The 23,399-nt window shown below is 35.4% G+C and overlaps 1 protein-coding gene across 4 annotated transcripts in view; it reads left to right on the top strand.

The window, feature by feature from the left end:
• The window catches only part of LOC120541981 (pro-neuregulin-2, membrane-bound isoform-like), a 664,098-nt gene that overhangs the window by 497,164 nt on the left and 143,535 nt on the right, over positions 1 to 23,399 (top strand). For all 4 annotated transcript variants that reach the window (XM_039774031.1, XM_039774029.1, XM_039774030.1 and 1 more), the window contains exon 3: positions 18,559 to 18,677. In XM_039774031.1, the coding sequence (XP_039629965.1) occupies positions 18,559 to 18,677 (119 nt within the window). The remainder of the gene's footprint in view (positions 1 to 18,558; positions 18,678 to 23,399) is intronic.

Genomic DNA, 23,399 nt, shown 5'->3' with positions numbered 1-23,399 from the left:
AAACAAATAATAAACATAGCGCAAACCTTTAAAAAAAGCCACAAACCTATCAACTGTTTATAAGTTGTTTATTAAGAAGATAGGAAGCTAACATTCTTAACAAGCCTATTGTTTACTAAGTAGCAATTTCAAATTATTCTTTATCTATTTTTTTTAATTGAAAACGTGAGTTGCTGTACTTTACACAAGCTCACTTACCACAGACGTTTTTGCTCCGTCTTCTTTAATGTAAAGGTTAATGTTCTAGTCTTAATAATAATACTAAATATAATAATGCATTTTATTTATTTAGTGCCTTTCCTATGCTCAAGGTGCTTATTTAAACAGCAAGGTTTATGTAACATTGGATAAAAATATTGTCTGCATAGAACACTAAATAGATAAATACAGGATATACAAGCATTAAACATAATACAAGAAAAAAATAAATAAACCAGAGTACAAGTTCAATACTAAAAGAAATGCCTGAAACAAATAACATCATTTATGATATAACATATACACACAAATTATCCTGAGCATCTGGACAGAGAGGTAAACTGAAAGAAGAGGTAGAATGTTAGGTTAAGTTAAAAGCCTTTCTGAACAGATGAGTTCTAAGGTGTTATTTTAAAGAATGAATGGAATCAGCTGATCTAATTCATTTACTGAGGTCATTCCAATGTCGGAGCACTATACAACTGAAGGCCCCATCACACATAGAGTGAAGGTTAGTGTGGGGCACAACAAGAATCAGAATCAAAGGACCTTAGTGGGCGAACAGGAACATAGCGATGGAGAAGATACTGATGTAGTCCAGGGCCAGGCCATTTAAAGCTTTGTATGTTAATAATAGAATTGTACATTTAATCCTGTAAGACACAGGAAGCCAGTGAAGGCGAGGCAGGATAGGTGTTACGTGCTTGCTGTTGTTGGTTTATTTAAGGACTCTTGCAGCAGAGTTATGAATCAGCTGGAGATGAGATATACGATTACTGTATAAGGGGCACCTGCCAGAGGGATTTATAATTATTGATGCAGTATGTGATAAAAGCATGGACAAGCATTAAAAAAGGAGAGGAATGAGAGCACACGGGATATTTTTACAGAGGTGAAAGTAAGAATGTTTCTTAATGTGGTTTATGAGGGTGCAGTAAGAAAGGGAGGAATCAATAATTACACAAAGTCTCCTTGCATTAGAAGAAGGTCTAATGAGATCACTGTCGAGAGTGACTGAAAAGGAATTTTAAGTTGTGCTTTAGTGCCAATTTACAGGAGTTCAATTACGTTACAATTTAATTTTAAAGAGTTCTGCTCCATCCAGGTTTTAATTTCACTGAGGCAAGTTGTGAGCTGAAAAATCTAATGAAGTTCCACTTTTAACATTGAAATAGACTTGATTATCATCTACATAAAAATGCTAACCTTTTTCTTTTCTTTTTTATATTTATATTGATCTTAATTACAAACAGATAACATTCCATACAGTCAAGTCAGATTTAGCAAATCAAAGCAAAATTCAATCCCCACCCAAAAGAAAGAGAGATGAGACTGCAACAACAGCTACTCTATTAAAGAAGCAAGAAAATAAGGGTATCCTTTTCCCCAAAATGGAATGCTTATTTTAAAATGTTATTGATTAGATTCTGCCATATTTTTTAAACGTTTTCAACAGAGAATTTTTATTTTTTCGAATTTCAAGTAGTGCCGAACATCATTTACCCACTGACTTAAGAGTGGTCAGGTGGGATTCTTCTAGCTGAGCAAGATAAGTCTATGTCCTAGTAGTGTAGCATGGGAAATTACAGTTTCTTTGTTCTTCTCCACTTTAGGGCTGTCTAGGAGTACACTAAACACAACTGTTAATTGGTTAGGAGTAATTGTGACACCAAGGCTATCTGATAGGCACGCAAATATTTTTGTCCAAAATTTTAATTTGGTGCGTGCGCAGAACATGTGCCCTACAACAACAACAACAACATTTATTTATATAGCACATTTTCATACATTATTAACTAATACTAATTAACATAGAATAAGAGTAAGGTCCGATGGCCAGGGAGGACAGAAAAAAACAAAAAAAAAAAAACCCTCCAAACGGCTGGAGAGAAAAAAAAAATCTGCAGGGGTTCTAGGCCACGGGACCGCCCAGTCCCCTCTGGGCATTCTACCTAACATAAATAAAACAGTCCTCTTTGTATTCAGGGTTCTCATGGAAGGAATTGATGATGTAGACTTCATGTAGACTTCTGGCTTTTAATCCATCAATGTAGGACATCACAGTACTTTGATTAGGTGGTGATGGCACAGATCGCCACCACAGAAAACCAGGAAAAGAAACAGAAGAGAGAGTAGGGGTCAGTATGGATTTTAGAGCCACCATGAATAGTTATTATAATGAATTGAATATACAGAGTATCAGGATTAAATGAAGGTGAAATTATCAGAAAGCCATGTTAAAAGTAATGTGTTTTTAGCAGTTTTTTAAAGTGCTCCAAAGTATCAGCCTGGCGAATTCCTATTGGCAGGCTATTCCAGATTTTAGGTGCATAACAGCAGAAGGCCGCTTCACCACTTCTTTTAAGTTTTGCTCTTGGAATTCTAAGCAGACACTCATTTGAGGATCTAAGGTTACGATTTGGAATATAAGGTGTCAGACAATCCGATATATAAGATGGAGCGAGATTATTTAAGGCTTTGTAAACCGTAAGCAGTATTTTAAAATCAATTATGAATGAAACAGGTAACCAGTGTAGTGACATCAAAACTGGAGAAATGTGCTTGGATTTTCTTTTCCTAGTTAGGATTCTAGCAGCTGCATTCTGCACTAGTTGCAAATGATTTTTGTCTTTTTTGGGTAGTCCTGAGAGGAGTGCGTTACAATAATGTAGACGACTGAAAACAAAAGCGTGAACTAATTTCTCAGCATCTTTCAATGATATAAGAGGTCTAACTTTCGCTATGTTTCTTAAGTGAAAAAATGCTGTCCTAGTGGTCTGATTAATATGCGATTTAAAATTAAGTGAGGTTGGAGCTAGAGTGCAACATTCAAAAGTTGAATCTTGCCCTGGAAACATTTTGCACAATTTTAAACAAGTTAAATGTGCTCTATAAAAGATTTTTAAGTTCTACATAGGCACTGTTTAATGCTGTAGAATGTGGCATGTTTAGCAGCTGTTGCAGGTGAGAAATCTGGGAAAATATGATAGTGGATATTTAAAAAAATGTCATCTTTCTGTCTAAGAAGGGACATTAGATTTTATTTGGCCTGTAGTTTCTCGAAACTGACAATTAGGCGTTTTGGTTTGGAGGCATTTGATCCATGTATATGTTAGGCTGCAGAGATCTTGATGTCTTATTTAAAGTCCTCTCCAGTTATTTTAAAGAATAGTTCAGCTATGAATTTCACTGGGTTTGGACTTTCCCATTTTTCAGGAAGACCTTCAGTTCTGTTGTTGTTCCTTCTATATCAATCTTACAGTGTTACCAGTTTGTCCGCAAGCACTTTGCATTCAGATTTTGCAGCTTTTGCTTTTTCCTCCAAGGCAGGAGCCTATTGTTCAACTATTTCAATATAGGTCATGAACGTTTGCTTTGTAAAGGTTGTAGTAAACTTAGTACTTAAACGTTTCAGGACCTTTATTTCGTTCTTTATTTCATTCTATTGTTCTTCTTTACATCTCACACTACATCATTTATGTTCCCCTTGAGCGTGGCGATCATTACCTTCAGCTTGTAGAGTGCGTTTTGATTTTCTCCAATCTCTGTAGGCGGAGTTGTGAGTTCAGTAGTAGATGATGTTGCAGACTCGTGGTTAGAATTAGCAGAAGTTTGCATTGTGGATTAAAAGGCCATGCTCGGCTCCAATGATCCTCCTGGAGTCCACAGATACTCCTTGCCCACCTCACTTGCAGTTTTGCTCCCACTAACGCTCTTGGCTGGAGCCAATCCTTTTGTGTCAGGTCTCTACCTTCACCCGTCTATTCCAGGTCAATCTCTAGGAGGCCGTACCATGAACTTGAGGCCAGTTTAGACGTTGGGGCTTTTGCTGCCTTATCTTTTTCCTTCTGTGCCCTTTTTGCTACTCATGCTTACTTGTACTTACATGTAGTATTATTAAATCCCCTCGGGATCTCAAAATATCCATCTCAAACAATGGATGAGACCAAAACCTGATAACCTAATCTGAAGCTATAAATAATACAGAGAATAGCAGAGGGCCAAGGACAGAGCCCTGAGGAACTCCTTGTGTGACTGGCAAGGAACTGGATCTGCAGTTACTAATACTAACAAACTCTTGCCTAGAGGAGAGATGGGATTTAAACAGCTGGAAGGCAGACTGAAACAGCTAGAGGGCAGACTGAAAGGGTTCCATCAAATTATTAGAAGTTAAGTATTTAATGAGTTGGGAGGCTACAATGTGCTCAGGAATGTTTGACAGAAAAGGTAAGTAGGGGATGCACCAAAAATTGTTAAGACTGTCCGCATCAAGACCAGACCTTTTTTAACATTAGATTTATAGAAGCTATTTTAAAAGTGGCTGACACAAAGCTAGTGTTTAGGGATGTATTTATTATGGTTGTAACAGTCAGGATTATGGCATGAAGGCAGGATTTAAGAAGTGTGGTGGAGACTGACTCCAGTACAGAAGTAGTTGGCCTCACCTTAGAAAGCAGGTTGGTAACAAATGCAGATGTGACAGGTGAAAATTCTGAAAAGGAGCTGGGTGACATGGGAAGACAGGGAAAATATAAATGGATGATGGATTTATGTTAGTTGAATTATTTAGATGTTTAATTTTATTATGGAAAAGTGGAGTAATTTTCAGAGACTACAGTAGAGGAGGTAATTGGGTCAGATGCAGGTTGAAGTAGTTTATACATTATACGGAACAAAACCCATGTCATTATCACGGCCACTTTCTATTATTCAGCCATAATGCCTGTTCTTGGCTGCAGTTAGTGCATGCCTGTAAACCCTTTTGATGGTCAGAGAATGCCTGGATATGCACAGTGAGGCTAGTCTTAGATTACATTTTTTCAAGGCGTTTGCCAGCTGGTTTCATAAACAGTAATTCTTAATTATACCATGGAGCTGAACGCTTAAAGAAAAACTCCTTATGTTTTATCTAGTGCTGAATGAAGGGATGAGTTATGAGTATAGTAGTCAACACGACTACCTAATGTTGATGGAATAGAGGAAGACAGAAAAAGTTCGAAAATGGATCCAGCAAGGATACATTATATCCTATCCATCCATCCATTGTCTAACCCGCTGAATCTGAATACAGGGTCACGGGGTCTGCTGGAGCCAATCCCAGCCAACACAGGGCACAAGGCAGGAACCAATCCTGGGCAGGGTGCCAACCCACCGCAGGACGATACATTATATCCTTATCCTTATATTATACAACATATATTTTTAAGGTTTCTGAAAGAAATTTGACATTTACAGGTAAGAGGAGGGTGTAGTAATGAGACAGTGAAAAGTATTGCTTTATATCAGAGAGTCCAAAATCACTGCTATAAGAGTTGCCGAGAGATAAGGCAGATGTACAGATCTGGTCCAATATATGACCACCACAGTGCGTAGGAAAATCAACATGTTGCATCAAGTCTAAAAAGTCCAGTAAAGAAAGGAATTCATTCCTTAATTTACATGTAGGAGTGTGGATTTTGAAATCGCCAAAAAGAATGACTGTCTGGAAAAGTGGGTTAAAAGTTCAGAAAAATGAGATAAGAAAGACCCATTATATTTTGGGGGATGATAGACAACAATAAGTAAGACAGGATCAGATTTCGTTATTAGTTTCTGAGCCCGAAACTCAAAAGACAATGGACAGTCAATTGGGATTCTCTTTATTGTTTAATTCAGATCTAACAATTGCTACTTTCCCTCCAGCATGCGTTGAGCTGTAAGCTTCTGAGAAGTAAACATATCTGAATGGTGTCACCTCTGTTACAGGCATGAAGTCATTCAGTTTTTACCAGGTTTCTGTTAAGCATATGACATCAAATTTGTAATCTTTAATGAATTCTGATAGCACCAATGCTTTGCCATTAAGAGATTTTGCGTTAAACAATGCATTATTAGCAGATGAGGGAGGGTCTGTTGTGCATATTTTTTTCTAACAACAGAAAGTTTTGAGGGCAGACAAGTCCAATTTTATTATATAATAAACTTTAACTCAGTGCATTCTACTTCGTGTAAATATAATTTTTTCTATACTATTCTTGATTTCCTTCCATATAAAGCTTCTATTTTACACTTTTGTGATCATTTCAAATTGTGGTTATTTACATGTTTGCTTCACACACAAAGGTTGTATACTTATAGAAATAAGTGAAGTACTGTCCTTCCATTAAAAAAGACAGTGCCAAAAAGTTTGCAGTATAATTATTTTCAGCTCCTTATTGTTGTTGTAAACATGCTTCTGAAATGTTTACAACATGGTTTGTGAAACTGGGAACCTTGCCATTTTCAAGTGGACATATTCAATTACTTTAAAGGATTTTGCTGTTTGAACTATTGCCCTGTTTGATGCAGATGTATGTCTCTAAGATAAACACTTTCTTAAAAAAATAAAATGGCTAAATGTACTGTAGCTTCACTTAAAAAACAAATCTCTGTGCTCTGTGTCAAATAACAGCACATCACAATATTTCTTCCTATTAAAAAAATAGTATTTTTGGCTCTTTTCTGCTGCTTTGATTTACCTGAGCATAACTTCACCAGATGTCACTAAATTGCTGTGATTTGACTCTTATTTTCTATTTTTTCATAATGGTCTCTAAGGCTGTTAATTTTATTTTTATATTGTGTTATAATGAAACTTTTCTTATATTAGTTACTTTTTACATTATGTGATGGTTGCTAGGGTCACATCATGAGTCAATAGGCATAAAGGCAAGTCCCTTGGTTGTCCAAATTTGAATTCACTAAAAAGATTCAGCATTCTGCTTGTTTGTTTAAATGAAAGGCTCTTTCATTTTGATATCTTTTCTGTCTCTCACTACTATTTATGGTTCTTGTTTTGGCCCAGTCATGTGAATTATTCTGGCTTTTGACCTTCTCAATTATATCTTTCACTTTGATTTTTTTTGTCTTACGTTCTGGGTTTAGTTTAATACATGTTCATTTGTTTACTACTTCACTCTGTTTCCTTCTCTCTATAAAAAAAACAACTGCTGCCATGTGCAGTCTGTATAGAAACTTGGACCATTCTATTTTGATGCCTGACTTGGAGGAAGTTTTTCACAAAATAAAATGACTTAAACCTGAACTGAAGAGGAGGAGGAGCAACATACTACATTAGTCTTAGACTTGTATGGCATGATAGAAGATAAAATAATTGATTTAGCCAGGAAAATTTGGGCACTTCGAAATAGATGGGGATTAACGGAAAAGGAATATTCACATGAGAATTCACCATGAGCATCAGTTTCTGAAAAGTTTAGAGCAAAGTGGCATGACATACTAAATCTTAGTCTTGCTATTCGACAATGGGAAGTTTGGGGTTTGAATTGTGTATCTTCTCCAAAAATATGAGCACCGTCTTAATTAATATTAATAGGCAAAGATTTGTGGGTATTGATTGAGCTGCAGAAATTTTTATTAGTGCCGATGTGGTGGATACTTTGAAAATTCCTTAGATCCAGTTAAAAATACAGCCATGGGTTTTGTTAATTGACAGCAATTCCGTTGATCATGATTTTTGGAAGTTGCCTGTGTATTAATGGTTGAGTTGGCCATTACATTCAGAAAAAAATAATCCTTTTGTGATTAATTCATCCCGTCCCCATGTTATTTTATGGGTCTTGTAGCTTCAACAACATAACAATGTAATTAATTAGAATTCTAAGGAAATACCACATTGGAATCCACACTGTTAACCAAATTGTTTAAAACAATTACATCATCTGCGTTTGACTATAATTACATTGATGTTCTGCCTAATGAATATCCTGACTATGAAGATGTATGTAATATGAAAAAGTCTTTAATACTAGCTCCACACAGAACAATATGACTGTCTTGTTGATTTACTGCCAGGTGCCTCTCTTCCTAAATGCAAAGTACAAGCCTTATCCCAATTGGAAAGTGAGGCTATTAAAAAGTACATAAAATTTAGAAAATGTGTTCATATCATCGCTCAAGTGGAGAGACATTAGTGGAAAGGGAAGTGGATTTATGTTAGCAGGCATTGGTTTCTCATTCCAATGTAAAACATCTTTGGAGGCTTATGAGAGGAAGAAAACTACCAAGTGACTTCTTTTTGTAAGTAAGAATTATATTAAAAATACCTACTGTATACATGTAATTTATCATTTTTTCAAATGTAAATAATTAATTAAAAAAAAATATTACTTTTTTCTATAAAATAGTGTTTTTTATTTTAAACTTTCATCTCTTAAAAACTAGATATGATATAACAACTTTCAACATCCTCATTTTTTTTTGTTTACTGTTCATTTAAGTTTTGCACAACATCTCCATCTGTTGGAATATGGGAGCACTGTCCCTCTTGCCTTTAATGCAGAAGGATCACTGCTTAATATATTTAATAACCCCATTTTTTTCAAGAAGCTGTCCCTGAATCCTTTACAATAGATGCCACTAAATCTTTACTAATTATATCAAATCTGCACATCCATTTTACCAAATAGACAGACAGATATTGAAATTTCAGTCTTTCTAAAATGAAACTCTAGCATTACAATTTTAGGCTTAGTTAACTATAACATTAATAAATATTTAAGTTTGGTTGTCAACATGTTTGCAGTTCTGAAACAGCTTTAAATAGATGACTTAGAAATGTATTGATATCAGATGCCATTCACCATTACCTTGGCCAAAGGATAGAGTATTACATATTATTTATTGGAAACACCCAGGTTTCACAGTATTGTAGTGGGTAGCCACTTCACAGATCCAGCATCCTGAGTTTGAATCCTGATCACTTTTCGCATACAGTTAGCACATTGCCACCATATGTCTGCATTAGTTTTTCTATAGACGACAGTTTTCCTTTCACATCTCCAAAGATGTTTTGGTTAGGCTAACTGGCAATTCCAGATTGAGTTGATGTGGATGAATTCATGCATGAGTGGACCCTGTGATGACTGGCACCTTGTCCATGCCTGTTTTCTGCCTTACATTCAACACTGCCAGGTCAAATTCTGGTTTCCTGTGACCCCAAATTTGAATTAAGCAGATGTGAAAATTTATGTTATGTTGAGAAAACAGTAAGGATTAAGAACACACAATATTATGGCAGTATTATCTATTAGTAGTTAGTGCTGTTGAGGTTTCATTCCTTGTTGAGAAATGGCATCCAACCTAAAAAAAAAAAAAACAAACACTATAGCACAAACCAAAAGGTGCACTGGAAATATTAAAGGAGTTAACTTATTAGATGCTAGTTGAAAAAGATGCTTTAGAATTTCAAAAATATAAACCAAATAGTCTGGTGATTCCATCTATTAAGAAGTGCTCATGGTTTACCATGCATTCAGAGTTATTTTATAGTGTCCATAAATTGATGCCAAAACAACAAGTCCATACCCGTTTCTCTTCACTGTCATTAAGGACCACTTTTATTAAAACGAAACTGAGTGGCAAAGAATAAAGGGATGCCAAAGTTAAAACAAAGTTAGTCAATAGATTCATTTTCCAGTCTAAAGTCAAAACTAAAGTAATATACCAGAATTTCTAACTCAAGTAGTGTTTAGCAAGCTTTCTAGCTATGTTTCTTTATTTTCCAAAAACATTTGTAAACTACTTTAACCAGATTATATGTTTGTTAGTGGTTGCAGAATACCACTACTGAAAAAGTACAGAAATGCCAAATTTTAAAAATGGTATAGTTTATTTACTTCGGTACCATTTTTGTACCAGTACTGAGGTGTGAAAGCTGGTTTTGCTATCAAAGTCAAAATTTTCGTATCAATCCAACACTAATGCTTGTGCATAAAATGACTTCATCCATCTGACACACTCGACAGCAACTCTCTTCAGAATAAAACATATATGAGCATATGTCTGTTGTTTCATTTATTTCTCATGGATGAAAAACTATTAGTTACAAAAATGCTGGTTTAGGACAAATCTGAGGATTTTATGTTTACTCACAATATTTTCTGACTAGCATTGTTTTTGTATAGTCAAGCTGCTGTTACTAATGCCAGTTATGGGTAAGAAATGAATTGATCCTTATAATGTAATGAGATTTTTTTTTATGTTTTCAGTGAATTTTCTAAAAAAAAGTTTGGACTGAAAATGAGATGTAGTTGTATAGTATACATTAAAATAAGGGCAAGCAATGTCCTCCCTAGAGGGCCACAGTGGCTGCAGGTTTTTGTTCCAACCCAGTTTCTTAATGAGAAGCCAATTATTGTGATGAAGCACTTATTGCTCAAGTGATATTTTGATGCTTCATATTAGTGGTCTTGCTTTTTAAGGTTCCCCACCCTTAATTGCTTATTTCAGTCTTAATCAGCAGCATTCATTGCTTTTAATGGCTGCTTGTTAGCAACAAGATGCAAATGACAACGGAGCCAGCAGTTTTCCATCTGACTTGTTTCGATTTACACCTGTGTGGATTCATCATGCACTATTTGGTTTAATAAAAGACTTAAGAGAAAAATGTGACAGACTGAAAATGATCCATTTAGGCTTCTAATCATTTGGTTGATTTCATCTGAAGGGAAAAAAATCTACAATATAAGAACCTAACATTGCAAAATAACTAGCAAAAAAATTAAATAAGGTCTGAGATTGGCAAGAATTGGTTTCTAATTAAGCAATTGGGTTGGAACAAAAATCTGCATCTACAGCGGCCCTCCGGGATCAACATTGTCCACCCCTGCACTAAAATATAAGGGTTACATTTCTCAAAAACACAAATTAACTACAATTAAAACTTTTCTACAAATGAATAAAACAATCCTATATTAATTCATCCTAAAAACAAAAGTAACTTGATCAAAAATACCTCTAGCCCAGTTAACTCTTCAGACCCCATGAATACCTCAAAATTAGACTTCCTGGGGTCCTGAAAACACATTTTAAAATTATGTTTTGGTAGTATAAATCATTTAGTGCACATTACAGGGTTTATGAGAAAATAAGCTAAAATACAAATTCAGAAGAAGATCATTGTCAGGGTGTTTGTTTCCTTTTATTTTAGCCTCCTTATTTTCACTCTTCATGATATGCTACTTCGATCCATGCTCTTAATTGCAGCTGCAGTTCTGGTCTGTGCCTGGGTAGTTTTAACATTTTGTTTCAACCTAATTCTTTTGTAAAACAAAGAAACGAAAGCAAACAGATGAAAATGTTACAAACAAAGAAATTTCAACCTAAGGTTGTTGTGTTGTTGAAGCAAGCATTAATACCGCTGCAGAAAGAGAGTTGGCAGTTTTGCTGTCCTACACAAAAGCGTATATGTATCATGAAAAGTGCCTGTTGTATCATTGTATGTATCACTGAAAAGTGTGATGCTGGTCAGAAGTGCAAGGTGGGGTGGCTTTCATTTGCAAATGGTATAACTGCGTATGATGCAATTTGTCTGTTGTAAGATATTCATATTCTAAGTGAAAGTATTCTGTATAGCTAATTTTATATTTCACTGTGCCAAAGACTCTTGATTTTCAAGTTTGAAACCACCAAAACTTGAAGGATAAGTTCAGTATTTTTCAAGTCAAGGTTATTTCTTCGCAATCTTAGTGTATATTAATCTAAAGTCAAGTTTTTTTTTTCATAAATTTTAAAAATACTGTACCTTGACTGTTCTTTTTCCTTACAATGGGGCTTAAGGTAACCCAGGTCTAAGCATGTAAAAAGGCTTAAACTTACCAGTTATATGCACTTTGAAGCAACAAAGATTTCCATTTAGAAAAATGTTCCCACTGGTTTTATAAAACAGCCTTGAAAAAAAATGAAAGGGCACTAGAAATAATTATTATATCACCGATTCTTGGATCTCCTTTACCTTGAGGTAAGAATATATTTCCTGTTTGCTCATCTGCTCACAGTAAATTAGGAAGTTAATTAGAATGAAAAAAAAGTGTCTGAGGCTGCTTAGAATAATTTTGTTTTACTGTCTTTAAAAAAATATACGACTATAATGCTTAGATGGTATGTGTACCGTATTGCATCAAAATTTATCCTATATGTAAATTATAAACACCAGTCTTGGAGAACATACTGTACAATCATTCTTAAATGTATTATATATTACTATATAAGTCACCTTGGATCAAGCAAATAAATAATGATAGTAATAATAACCTCCATACAGTCACTCAGATTTCTTATGCATCAACACCTAGCAAGAATTTAACCCTTCCAAATATACTGTAAGTTCAAATAGCAAACTTACTCTAATAAATATTGCCCATTTGGTCCTTCATGGTTTTGATCGTTTCTTTCAGTTTCATTTTAGAAAAGAGAAAAGTGTCTCCAGAACCCCATGATTGATGATAGCTGAAAATTTGTCCTTCTCTGTTGCACATAACAAAACCTCACATAACAAAGTAGGCTTATCCCCAGATACTTCTTAAGTTTTCCAGCCGTAGAGGCATGGCAACTGTTTCTGAGTGGCCATAACTTCACGTTATCCGCATGTGATTCATCACTTGACACTTGCCTGTTGAGTAACAGAGTACCTTCAAGTTGCAAATTTTGCTATTTTTGTCTCTCCAATTCTGCCATCCTCTCTGTTCTTTCCTGTTTCGTGGAGGTACTGATCAATTTAATCTGGCTCACAGAAGTACCATTAAGCCGTAATGCTAAATGTATCCTCTTCCTCATACTGTAGTTTTAGTATAATTTTATAATTTAGTTTACTATTAGTTTATTTGTCTGATAGTTTATTTTTTGGGCGTTTGCCTGCATTCACAACGCGAGTTAGAGGAAACCGTCATGCCCCTGGGGAGGTGAAAGATTATTATGGAGGGAGATAAATTCAGCAAGATAAGGTGTAGAGGCAGTTTTCTTTTAAAATGGCAGAATTTCACTAGTACTTTCATTACTTTTTTAAATTGTTTTTTAAAGCAACATGTAAATACTGTCCTACAATATTTGTGCAATCTAAAGGTATGAATTACTATTCAGTGACATTCTTGCCATAAAAAAAGATGTATTTGGTAAGTTTAAGCCTTTTTATCATGCTGGGTATGGGTTTCCTTATTCCCCATTGTAAGCTTCAAAAACAGATGATGTATATTTAAAATTTATTTAAAAAGGCTTCACTTTAGAACACAATTTAATGTGACAAATTATTAATATACTGTATAATGATTGTGAAGTAAACCTGTGATATGAAAAATACCAAACTTATCCCTAACTTTGGAATAAATATGGATGGGACATATTTTTAAACGTTGGGTGTGTCCTACATTTCTTTCTGTTAGCAACAGCTGAGGTGCTGCTTTCTGAATAGACTAATCAGAGGATGAAATAGTAACAGTGAAAGTCTATAAAAAGACATATTTCTTAATATTTAACTAGCTGTAATACATTGCTTCTTAAATGACTGCCTCTACTGACCTTTAGCTAGTGATCATATACTGGACCTAACTTTCAGGAGTATAACTGACAGAAAAAACATTGTCAGCTTCACTGGAAATTCCCCTCAAATCATTACAATTCTACTCTTCCTCACAAAAGAATTTGCAGCTCTATACAAATTTTTTTGTTATAGTATTATAAGATGGCTTGGTGAATTCACAGTTTCACACCTATGCAGGCTGACTAGAAATAGTCCTGTGTAAAGTGGGTGATATCTGCTGGTGAAAAAAATGTGAAACTGGTCTTGAATTCAAGTTAAGGACAGGGAGACAAGAAAGTGTTACCCATGAGGTCTGAATAACTCTGGGTTTTCTTTGTCAGTGTTCATGCCCACCCTAACATCTGAAATATAGTGCAGCCACATTTTGAGATTGTGATTCAATTGGCTGGGATGCTTTCCTGAGGCTGTTGGCATGCCACCGATAGCATGTTTAACTTCAACTCTGCTAACCTTAGGCTAACAGAAATTAACGACCACTAAATACTTATGATTATTCAGAAACCTGTTTAAATAACTAGTATAAATTGATAGGATATGATGTGCTTCAGTGTTTTCCGTAAGGGTACTTTATACTGACAAACCACTCTGACCATTCAAATTCTAAACATTTCCACACCTGCTTGTTTGGTATGGAAAACGTTAAATTTGAATTTTCTAATAGTAACTTTTTGAAGAAAGGTTGATTGTTTTCAGTTTTCTGCTTGGCAGCTGTGGTAACCACAGGATGGGGATGAGGAGGCTAGTTCTATTTAATATTCTACATACTTTTTCCATATCCGGATGTTTCCTTTTCATATGCTTAAGCATACATGTTTCACTACCATGAAATGCCAGCTCAGTTTTGTATATTGAGCATGTTGCAATTTTATCTTTGCTTTACGAAAAATATCCCAAATTTTGGTTCTTTCTGAAATTTCCATTACCAACAACACAAAAATATATATCAGCAAGCTTTTCTTTCTACATTATCAAACAGTTATTTAATCCTTATTTTGCACTTTAGACTTTTTACCCCTGTTTTTTCCAAGACTAACTTCTGGTGCTCCTTTTAATAATGACCTCAAGGTATTTCTGAATGATTTATGGCTTTGAATTATAAGTATGGGTCTGTTTAGCTCTTAGGGACTTTGCCTCTGTCAATTATGTTTAATGTGGCTTTTTAAAAACAAATTGTTTTAGTTTCTTTTTAATTCACTTGTGATTTCTTCTTTATTTTAGTTTCTTATTTTAATGTTTTTGAAACTTAACCCCATAAAGACAAGCAGTGAAATTTGTTATTGTGGGCAAGTCAGTTACAGTGAGTGGACAATCACTGGCCATGTCTGTTTTTTTATCAAGCATAGTGTTTCATTGGAGACTCTTGTTTTCTTGCTGACATTTATTTCTTATTTGTGTGTTTGCATCCATAGTGTTACCGGTTTCGTCCTTGGTATGCTTTTTGTGGTGACCCCTTGTTTAAGAAAACTTGGTTTGCAATATTTTTTCTTTTCATTTTTGAGCCCAATTTGGCCATGTTTACACGTTTGTGCTTGGAAATATCACTTTTATTTTTTGCTGCTTAAAGTGGATTACAGTCTGATCCAAGCAATAACAGCAAAAGACTGCAATTCAGCAAGCACTGTCTCCAATATGAGTTTCTACAATAAATGTTTTATGTTTCTTTGTTTACAGATCTTGCTTATAGCTTTTGAATGAGATAGAGAGAGGTTAGGCGCACATGCTGATACAGCGCATTGCTGCACTTACAAAGCAACTCGGGATCCTAGATTGGGACCTGAGTGTAGCCATGCAACGGGTGACACCTCAGAACCACACTAGTTTGGATGAAACAGTGTAGGGTTTTTTTATGGTGGCTGAAGTGCCAGTTGTGCCACCAACCCCCAGGTTTTTTCCCTGCAGGTTGGTGGGCCTACATTCAGAACTGGATGCAGATTAGTGTCATACCCAGGACGGATTTTGAATGATATTTTATAAAAATTTTCACTTTGATTACTAAGGGATTTGTAGCAGTATGAGCACATATTAACAATTAAAGGCTGTTACAATGCAATGTAAAATTAGGAAAGCCCATAACAGATGTGAGAATCTGAGTACTGTATGCTACACCACATTTCCCCAGAGAACAAGGTGTGAATATATGTTTTTGCACTCTACAATCCATAAGGGAATATGCATTTTTAATATGATTTTTTTCATATTTCATCAAAATATTTACTACTAAATATTAATACACAAATGGTCTAGAAGAACATAGCAGTTATTAAATAATTATTTCTTTATAGTGTATCATTGTTGTCTGGCAGCACTGCGGCATCATGCGTAAATGTGGTTTTGTATTTCTTCAGTATAATGGCCCGCCATATTTATAACATTTTTATTCAACCTTCTGTGAAAATTGCATTTAACTTTATTGTAAATATGTAACATATTTAAAACTGACACGTTCATAAATTGGTGTTATTATGATCGGTACAACAGATTTTTTTTTAAATAACCCAGTTCTTGGAAATATTTCAGTAAAATTATTTATTATTTTGCCTGAAAAAGAGCTCAGCATCTTCTTTCATGTGTCTTTAAAATTTACTTTTCCATTAATTGCTTTTTAACATTGTAATGACTGACAGAGAACTTTAATATGACATAGCTATAAGTCTACAGAAGCTCGTGATCCAAGATGCTGAAGTACTATGAGGGAATTTAATGGTTCCATTGGGATTAAGTAGGTTTAAATTTGGTATTTTAGTTTTACTACCTAAGATTAAATGAAGATGCTCAGCTTATCAAATTAGACTTGAATTTTTTCAAGTATACTAGATTTACCCTATTTGAATGCTTTTTTATGAAAGGATGAATTTTAACTAATTTAAATTTAAAATGGATGGGCTCATACAGCTGTTTTACTGTTGTCTGATAGCTCCAGTGATCCAAGTTTGATTCCACATAGAGTTTGCATCATTTAATCAGTTGCTAGTAAAAGAATTTACTACATTATAATATCACACAGATTGTTTTATCCTGCCCATCTACTGTGGTTTCTTGGAGAACTTCAGTTTCCTCTCACAACATAAAACCATGGTCATTTAGTTAATCAGTGAATGTAATTGGCTCATTATGAGTTTGTGTGTATGTGTTTGAAAGTGACCTTTAATAAATTGATGTCCCAGCCTGGGTCAGTTTGTGTCTTGTACATTATCTTGCTGGAATAGGCCTCATCTCTAGAACACTATGTATTTTACTAAACACTTGTAGAAAATAAATGAATTAATTAATTTATTGTGATAATTTCTTAATTTAAAATTCACCTGGCCTTAGCAATTTGTTACAAAACTAAGAGTTTCAAGACAATGTGTGTTTGATTCCACAACTGTTCTCTTGCTTGTTTTGTTTGTAAACTTATTTATGCTCTGCTTTAGTCAGCATGTGCTGCAGCTTTCATTTCCATACATGATACAAGGGATTCTATGTAAAAACCAGGCTCCAGGAGGTGTATTTGGACTAATAATTTTTCTAAAATTCATGATTAGAAATTGTTAAAAATAGTTCAATTTAAAAACTAAACCTTTTATTTGCTTTCTGTGCGTTTTGAAGAAAATGTTGACAAGAACAAGCTGATCACTTTCTCTTGTGGTGTTTTATTTTGTTCTTAAGTACCATTGTTTCTAGGTATATCCATATATGTGGGAAGCACCTACTAAGAGAGTCATGTCTGTCTGTCTGTCTGTCTGTCCACATGAAACAGCTCAGCTTCTCATGGACTGATTTTGTTGATATTTGCACATTTAACACTTGAAAGAAATTTATCAAGACGGCTCAGTTTTCATTGCATTATCTCCAATTTTAAATACTCCCATCTTCACATTTGTCAATCTTAAAACAGTGAAACTTTCTGTGTGGCTTTAATTACAAATTAGTTTACTGCACTTGCACTGACCTCTATATATTTTGCATTTCATCGTCTTTTACTCGTCCGACTGCTGGTCAGATCACCAACACAACTCTATAGTGTGGTCCAGATCTAATTATGCAATTTTCATTACACTGTAACTTATTAAGTTTATTACATAGAAAATCACCTGAAAAATCCCAAACCATCTAGAAGAGTGCGAATTGATGACATGAAGAATCATCTTCGCGCCAAACTGGAATCGTCCCTGCATAAATCAAAGTCATCCAGACAATCTGGATCTGCATAATTAGATCTGGACCACCCTGTATAGAAAGGGTGCGCATACGTAAGCATCTCCTACTGCAGCACCTGTCTCATGCTGCTTTAGGTACACTAAATGAACAATAAAAGTACAAAAAAGTAACTTGTCTAAAAAAGAATGGAAGATGAAGGTAATTGTGTAAGCATATATAAGACTGAATTGACTGAACTAACATTAACTGTAGATTATTATTGTGAAGAACCAATGTTATCAGCCTCAAGCTAAACAATGTTTGAACTCAATAATTACACGAAAATGGTGAAGCCGTCCTAATTAATATAAGCATGGCATGGGTTTAGAAAGGGAACTGCAGTTGACCTACAAGGCAGAAGATAAGAGCTACAGGGCCTGCTACAAGGACCACAGTGTGGTATACAGTTTCTGCCCTGCATGAAGAGGCTGTTTGTATGAGTTGTTCAAGTACAAGGCAAGAGTACAGATTTCTAAGTGTTAAAACCTACAACACACTGAGCGTACATTACAGTTTTTCCATTAACGAAGAGCTGTTTTTGCTTCTGTGTATTTTCAGACTGGAATTAAAATATTTAACTTAACTGTCACTTTTTAGTGTTAAACAATAAATCAGTTCCTTTCCAAGTTCTTAGTTATTTTATAAAATATTAAGAGATTACTGTGTTTTAGCTAATATTACAAAACTAGATGGAGAACTTATTTCAGTTGCTTTTCTACTTTCATAGGGTATCATTAATAGTGATTTTACAATAGTTTTTGTCTTTTTGTATTAGCAGTTATTATGTATTAAAACTAACTGTTAATTTAAAATTTATTTAATTTCAGGAGAAACTCCAGGCTGCAAATTGCAAAAGTTAAGGCTTCAGATGCAGGAGAGTATACTTGTGAGGCAGAGAATGCTGTAGGAAGTAATTCATTAAAGAGCAATGTCACTGTTCAGAGTGGTGAGTATTGTTGTTTCCCTAAACTCCTCCTTTTGTTTTAGAATTGGTATCATGATTCTGCGTTTGGTTGTGTAATAAAGTCCAGAAAAAGCACACTTATTCAAAGAAGGTTTAATTTTATCTTCCAAAATATCATTATGAAACGATAAAAATCTTTTAGACTGAGTAGAAATTTTCTTTAAGTTTGCCAAACAACAAGCACTTATTAACAAAGTGCTTAGGACAAAAGATTCAACAGTGTACTTTATTTTTAAAGGGTTATAATTGTATTTGTCAGATTTTCAGTAAACCAACAACTGCGTTTGAAAAATAGACATAATTCATAGCTCTATTATTTTCAGTCTTAAATCTCAAAAAGGAAATATTTGAGTATTCAAACTTGCAGTGCTTTATCTTAATTGAGTAAAATGTAGTACTAAGACCAAAGAACCCTCAAATAGAAGCTGCAAACACTGATATAAACAGCCAAGATAACAAACATGTAAAAATAAAAGAATAATAAACTGTTGTGCACAAACACGGTGCTACATTTAAGGAAAGAATAAATGGTGATTTTTATTTTTGCTGAAGCTCACTAAAGTGACATTTTATACCTCTACTGTATATGTATGACAAGACAACTTATCATTTAAACATACCTGGACTGTTTAAAGATAACTCTAAATCTGCACAGATCCTCTTACTGAGAATTAGATTTTTTTCAGTTTCAAATAGTATAAAACATCAGTTACCCACTGACTTAAAATAGGTGAGTTAGGATTCTCCCAGTTTAGCAAAATTAGTCTGTGTGCCAACAGCGTAATGAAGGCAATCACAGTTTGTTTGTCCTTCTCCACTTTAAGCCCACAGCTGTTAATGGGTTAGGAGGAAATTTGACACCAAGGCTGTCTGAAAGGCACTTAAAGATTTTTGTCCAGAATGATGTTAATTTGGTGCAGGCCCAAAACATGTGACCCAGTGAGGCTGGGACTTGATTGCAGTGTTTGCAGGTTGGATCTTGCCCTGGAAACATTTTGGACAGTTTTAAGCGAGACAGATGTGCTCGATATATAATTTTAAGTTGAATAATTGTATGCTTTGCGCATATGGAGCTTGAGTGAATTCTCTTCCACTCCTTTTCTGATATGTTGAGTGAGAGATCCTTTTCCCACTGTCTTCCTGGATCTTCCTGAATAATTTTATATATTGCAGAAATGCTGTCTGAGTCCTCGAAACTGAGTAATATTTTTTCTAGCATAGAGGAGGGTGCAAGATGAGGAAAATTGGGTAGGTTCTGTTTAACAAAGTTTCTAATTTGAAGATAGTGAAAGAAATGTGCTACTGGCTAATTAAATTTGGAATGTAATTGTTCATAGGATGCAAAGATGTTGTCTATATAAAGATCTCTAAGCAATTTAATCCCAAATGTTTTCCAGATATTAAAAAACTGCATATGTTTACGAGGGTTGAAAAATGTGGTTCTCATGCAGAGGTGCAACAGATAAAAGATTCTCCATCTTAAAATGGTTTCTACATTGGTTCTATATTCTGAGTGAGTGAAGAACAATTGAGTTATTAGTATATTGGCGATAACAGGATTTTATTTCTATTGTGGACCAAGCCTGTGTATGTTCATCTATTTGTTTCCAGGTTTTTATAGCTTGTATGTTTGCTGCCCAGTAACAAAACTGAAAGTTGGGTAGAGCCATGCCACCTTCTGCCTTAGGTCTTTGTAGGGTCGCTCTTTGGATACGTGGATGTTTTGAGATCCAAATAAATTAGGTAATGGTTGAATCTAATTGCTTAAAAAATGATTTATTGATGTATATTCGAATGTTTTGAAATAAAAAGAGAAGCATAGGAAGTACAGTATATTCATCTTAACAACTGTGAACGATAGGGGGCGCTCTCGCTCCCTTGAACCCCTGTCCACGACTCCAGACACCAGGTAAAAGTCCTCAAGTTGACTTTATTTTGTCGCCACAGTGCACAAAGCACACTCTCCACCACAATACTCATATAATTACAATAAACCACAATAATACAATCCTCCAGCTCCCAGACGCGTTGCCACCCTTCCACCCAGCTCAGCTCATTGTCTGTGAGTTCCCATTGTCCTTTTATACTCCCTGACTCGGAGGTGTTTCTGCCCAACAGTCCACAAGTCCTTATTCCTTCTGGGTCAGGGTAAATAGTCCTTTTCTTCAACCCGGAAGTCCGTCGCTCTTCCTATGACGAACCTCCAGGTCACAGGGCACGAAGAAGCCCTCGGTCCTCCCTGCAGCTCCCTCCTGTGGCCCCCATGCATCCAGCAGGGCTTTGCATAAAAACTCCATTTTCCATGATGCCCTGCTGGTCTTCTGGGGACCTCCACGCTGCAAGGAGGGCTCCACCTGGCGGCTTGGGGGTATTGGCCGGGATAAATGGCCGGCCATCCTTCACACAACGTTAATTCTTCCAGCTAGTGTGAGATGAAGGGTTGACCATCTATGCAAGTCTTGCTTAATTTTTCCCATATAGATGCCACAATTTTGTTGATAAAGAGCTTTATGTTTACTTGTGTAATTTACCCCTAGGTATTTAAACTGTTTTGCAATGATAAAAGGGAAGGTGTCCAATCTAATATTGTATGCTTCACAATTCACTGGAAAGAGCACACTTTTATTCAAATTAATTCTGAGACCAGAGATCTTTTGAAATTCTGTAAGTGCTGTTAAGACTGCAGGCACAGAATTTTCTGGGTCCGATATATACAGTACCATGTCATCTGCATATAGAGAAATTTTCTGTTGAAGTCCTTTTCTGATAACCCCCTTTATCTGATAAGCATTTCAATAGTGAACTGCCACTTTTTCAAAACCAGGCAGGATCTGATCAATAATATTTTAGAATAAGCTCTTAAAGCACTGAGGAAGTAATTCTCTTCCCATTACTTTTTCTTCTCCATTTATTTTTATCCGCCTATTAAGCTTCAAGTTTTACTCCATTGGCCATGCTCTCTTTCTCAGGGGTGGGGGTTGATTTGTTTTCAATAGATCTATTTGTATGGAATGATTACAATGAAATCAATAAAATAAAAAAAAAGATAACTCTAAATCAGCTAGAGATATCCTCAAATGAAGGCATGATATCTGTAATCCAATTTACAGTTAGTACAGTTATCTGATTTTCATTAAAACCATTATTGTCTATTATTCAGTTATTTTTGGACATATAATGATAACTACATGATTTGCAGATGCATTGAATAGATTTTCAACCTAAGTTTGTTCAAGATGAAGTTTAGTAAGTTCAGTACAGATTTTTTAACATAGGCAGAGTGGCTGCTTAAGGCTGTCATTTCTGCCTCTCCATGCCAAGATCTACATGAAGTTTCCATGTTCTCCCAGTGTATTTATAGATTGATTGATTCAGAGGATTTCAGATTTAGTGCATAGACTCTCCTTTATGCGGGCGGCAATGGTGGCGCAGTGGTAGTGCTGCGGCCTCACAGTAAGGACACCTGGGCTCACTTCCCAGGTCCTCCCTGCATGGAGTTTGCATGTTCTCCCCGTGTCTGCATGGGTTTCCTCCAGGTCCCCCGGTTTCCTCCCACAGTCCAAAGACATGCAGGTTAGGTGCATTGGCGATCCGAAATTGTCCCTAGTGTGTACTTGGTGTGTGGGTGTGTGTGCCCTGCGGTGGGATGGCACCCTGCCCAGGGTTTGTTTCCTGCCTTGCACCCTGTGTTGGCTGGGATTGGCTCCAGCAGACCCCCATGACCCTGTAGTTAGGATATAGCGGGTTGGATAATGGATGGATTCTCCTTTATATTTATATAATGTACATAAATACTAGTAGCAACTTACAGTGTTGGTAGAATTCTGGTGGTTCAGACTGGTTTCATAATGCATACTGTTACAGCTATCCAGCTCCAACTCAAGTCCCAGATTGTGTGTCCAGTGAGTTTATTTTTTTTGTTTCTGAATTAAAAGTAAAATTATATCAGGAGTTCCTTTGTGGAAATTTTATGTTGGAATTTTTTCTTTCTTCAATGCAACGTTTAATTTGATATACTATACAAAGAAAATGACCTCAATGATAATTCCACCTTTGAACAAAAGAGTATTAGGCCAGTTATTCTAGTGCTTACCTCTTGTAAAAGAATACCGAGACCTTTTTCAGTGTTTTCATACTCACCTGCATGTAGAAGATTAAGATATAAACCTATTTTATTTGGTGTTTATATCTGCATAAATGCAGTAGATTCCAATAGAAGTTAAGCCAGACTCCTCTTTTTGAGTTTTATCTCCCTTTACATCAGAGCAGTTTTTTCAGAGATAATGTGTGCCTTCCATCTTTTGCAGATATTTTTCCCAGACTGTTTCTTAAGAGGGCTGTAGTAGAGGCTGTTGTACCGTGTTAGCCATTATGAATGTAGAGAAAAGCCAAGCAAAATGACACCTTTTATTGGCTAACTAAAAAGATTACAATATGCAAGCTTTCGAGGCAACTCAGGCCCCTTCTTGTAAGAGGGCTGGAATTACATCATGCTTTGTTCTTGACCATGTTTTTTGCTTATCTTCTCCTTTACCATACTAATCTTTCCAGTAATCTACCTGTCCCATTCAAACTTATCTAATCTAGTACTGTAGCATATTTAACATAACTCTAGTTTATTTTATGGGTCACCCTCCTTTTTCCTAGAGATCAATACAGCCCACACTGGCAGCAGAGGAGGTCCTATGTATGCCAGTGTGAAAA

This window comes from Polypterus senegalus, chromosome 13 (assembly GCF_016835505.1).
Source record: "Polypterus senegalus isolate Bchr_013 chromosome 13, ASM1683550v1, whole genome shotgun sequence".
NCBI classification, from domain to species: domain Eukaryota; kingdom Metazoa; phylum Chordata; class Cladistia; order Polypteriformes; family Polypteridae; genus Polypterus; species Polypterus senegalus.
This window is presented reverse-complemented; position numbering and strand designations above follow the sequence as displayed.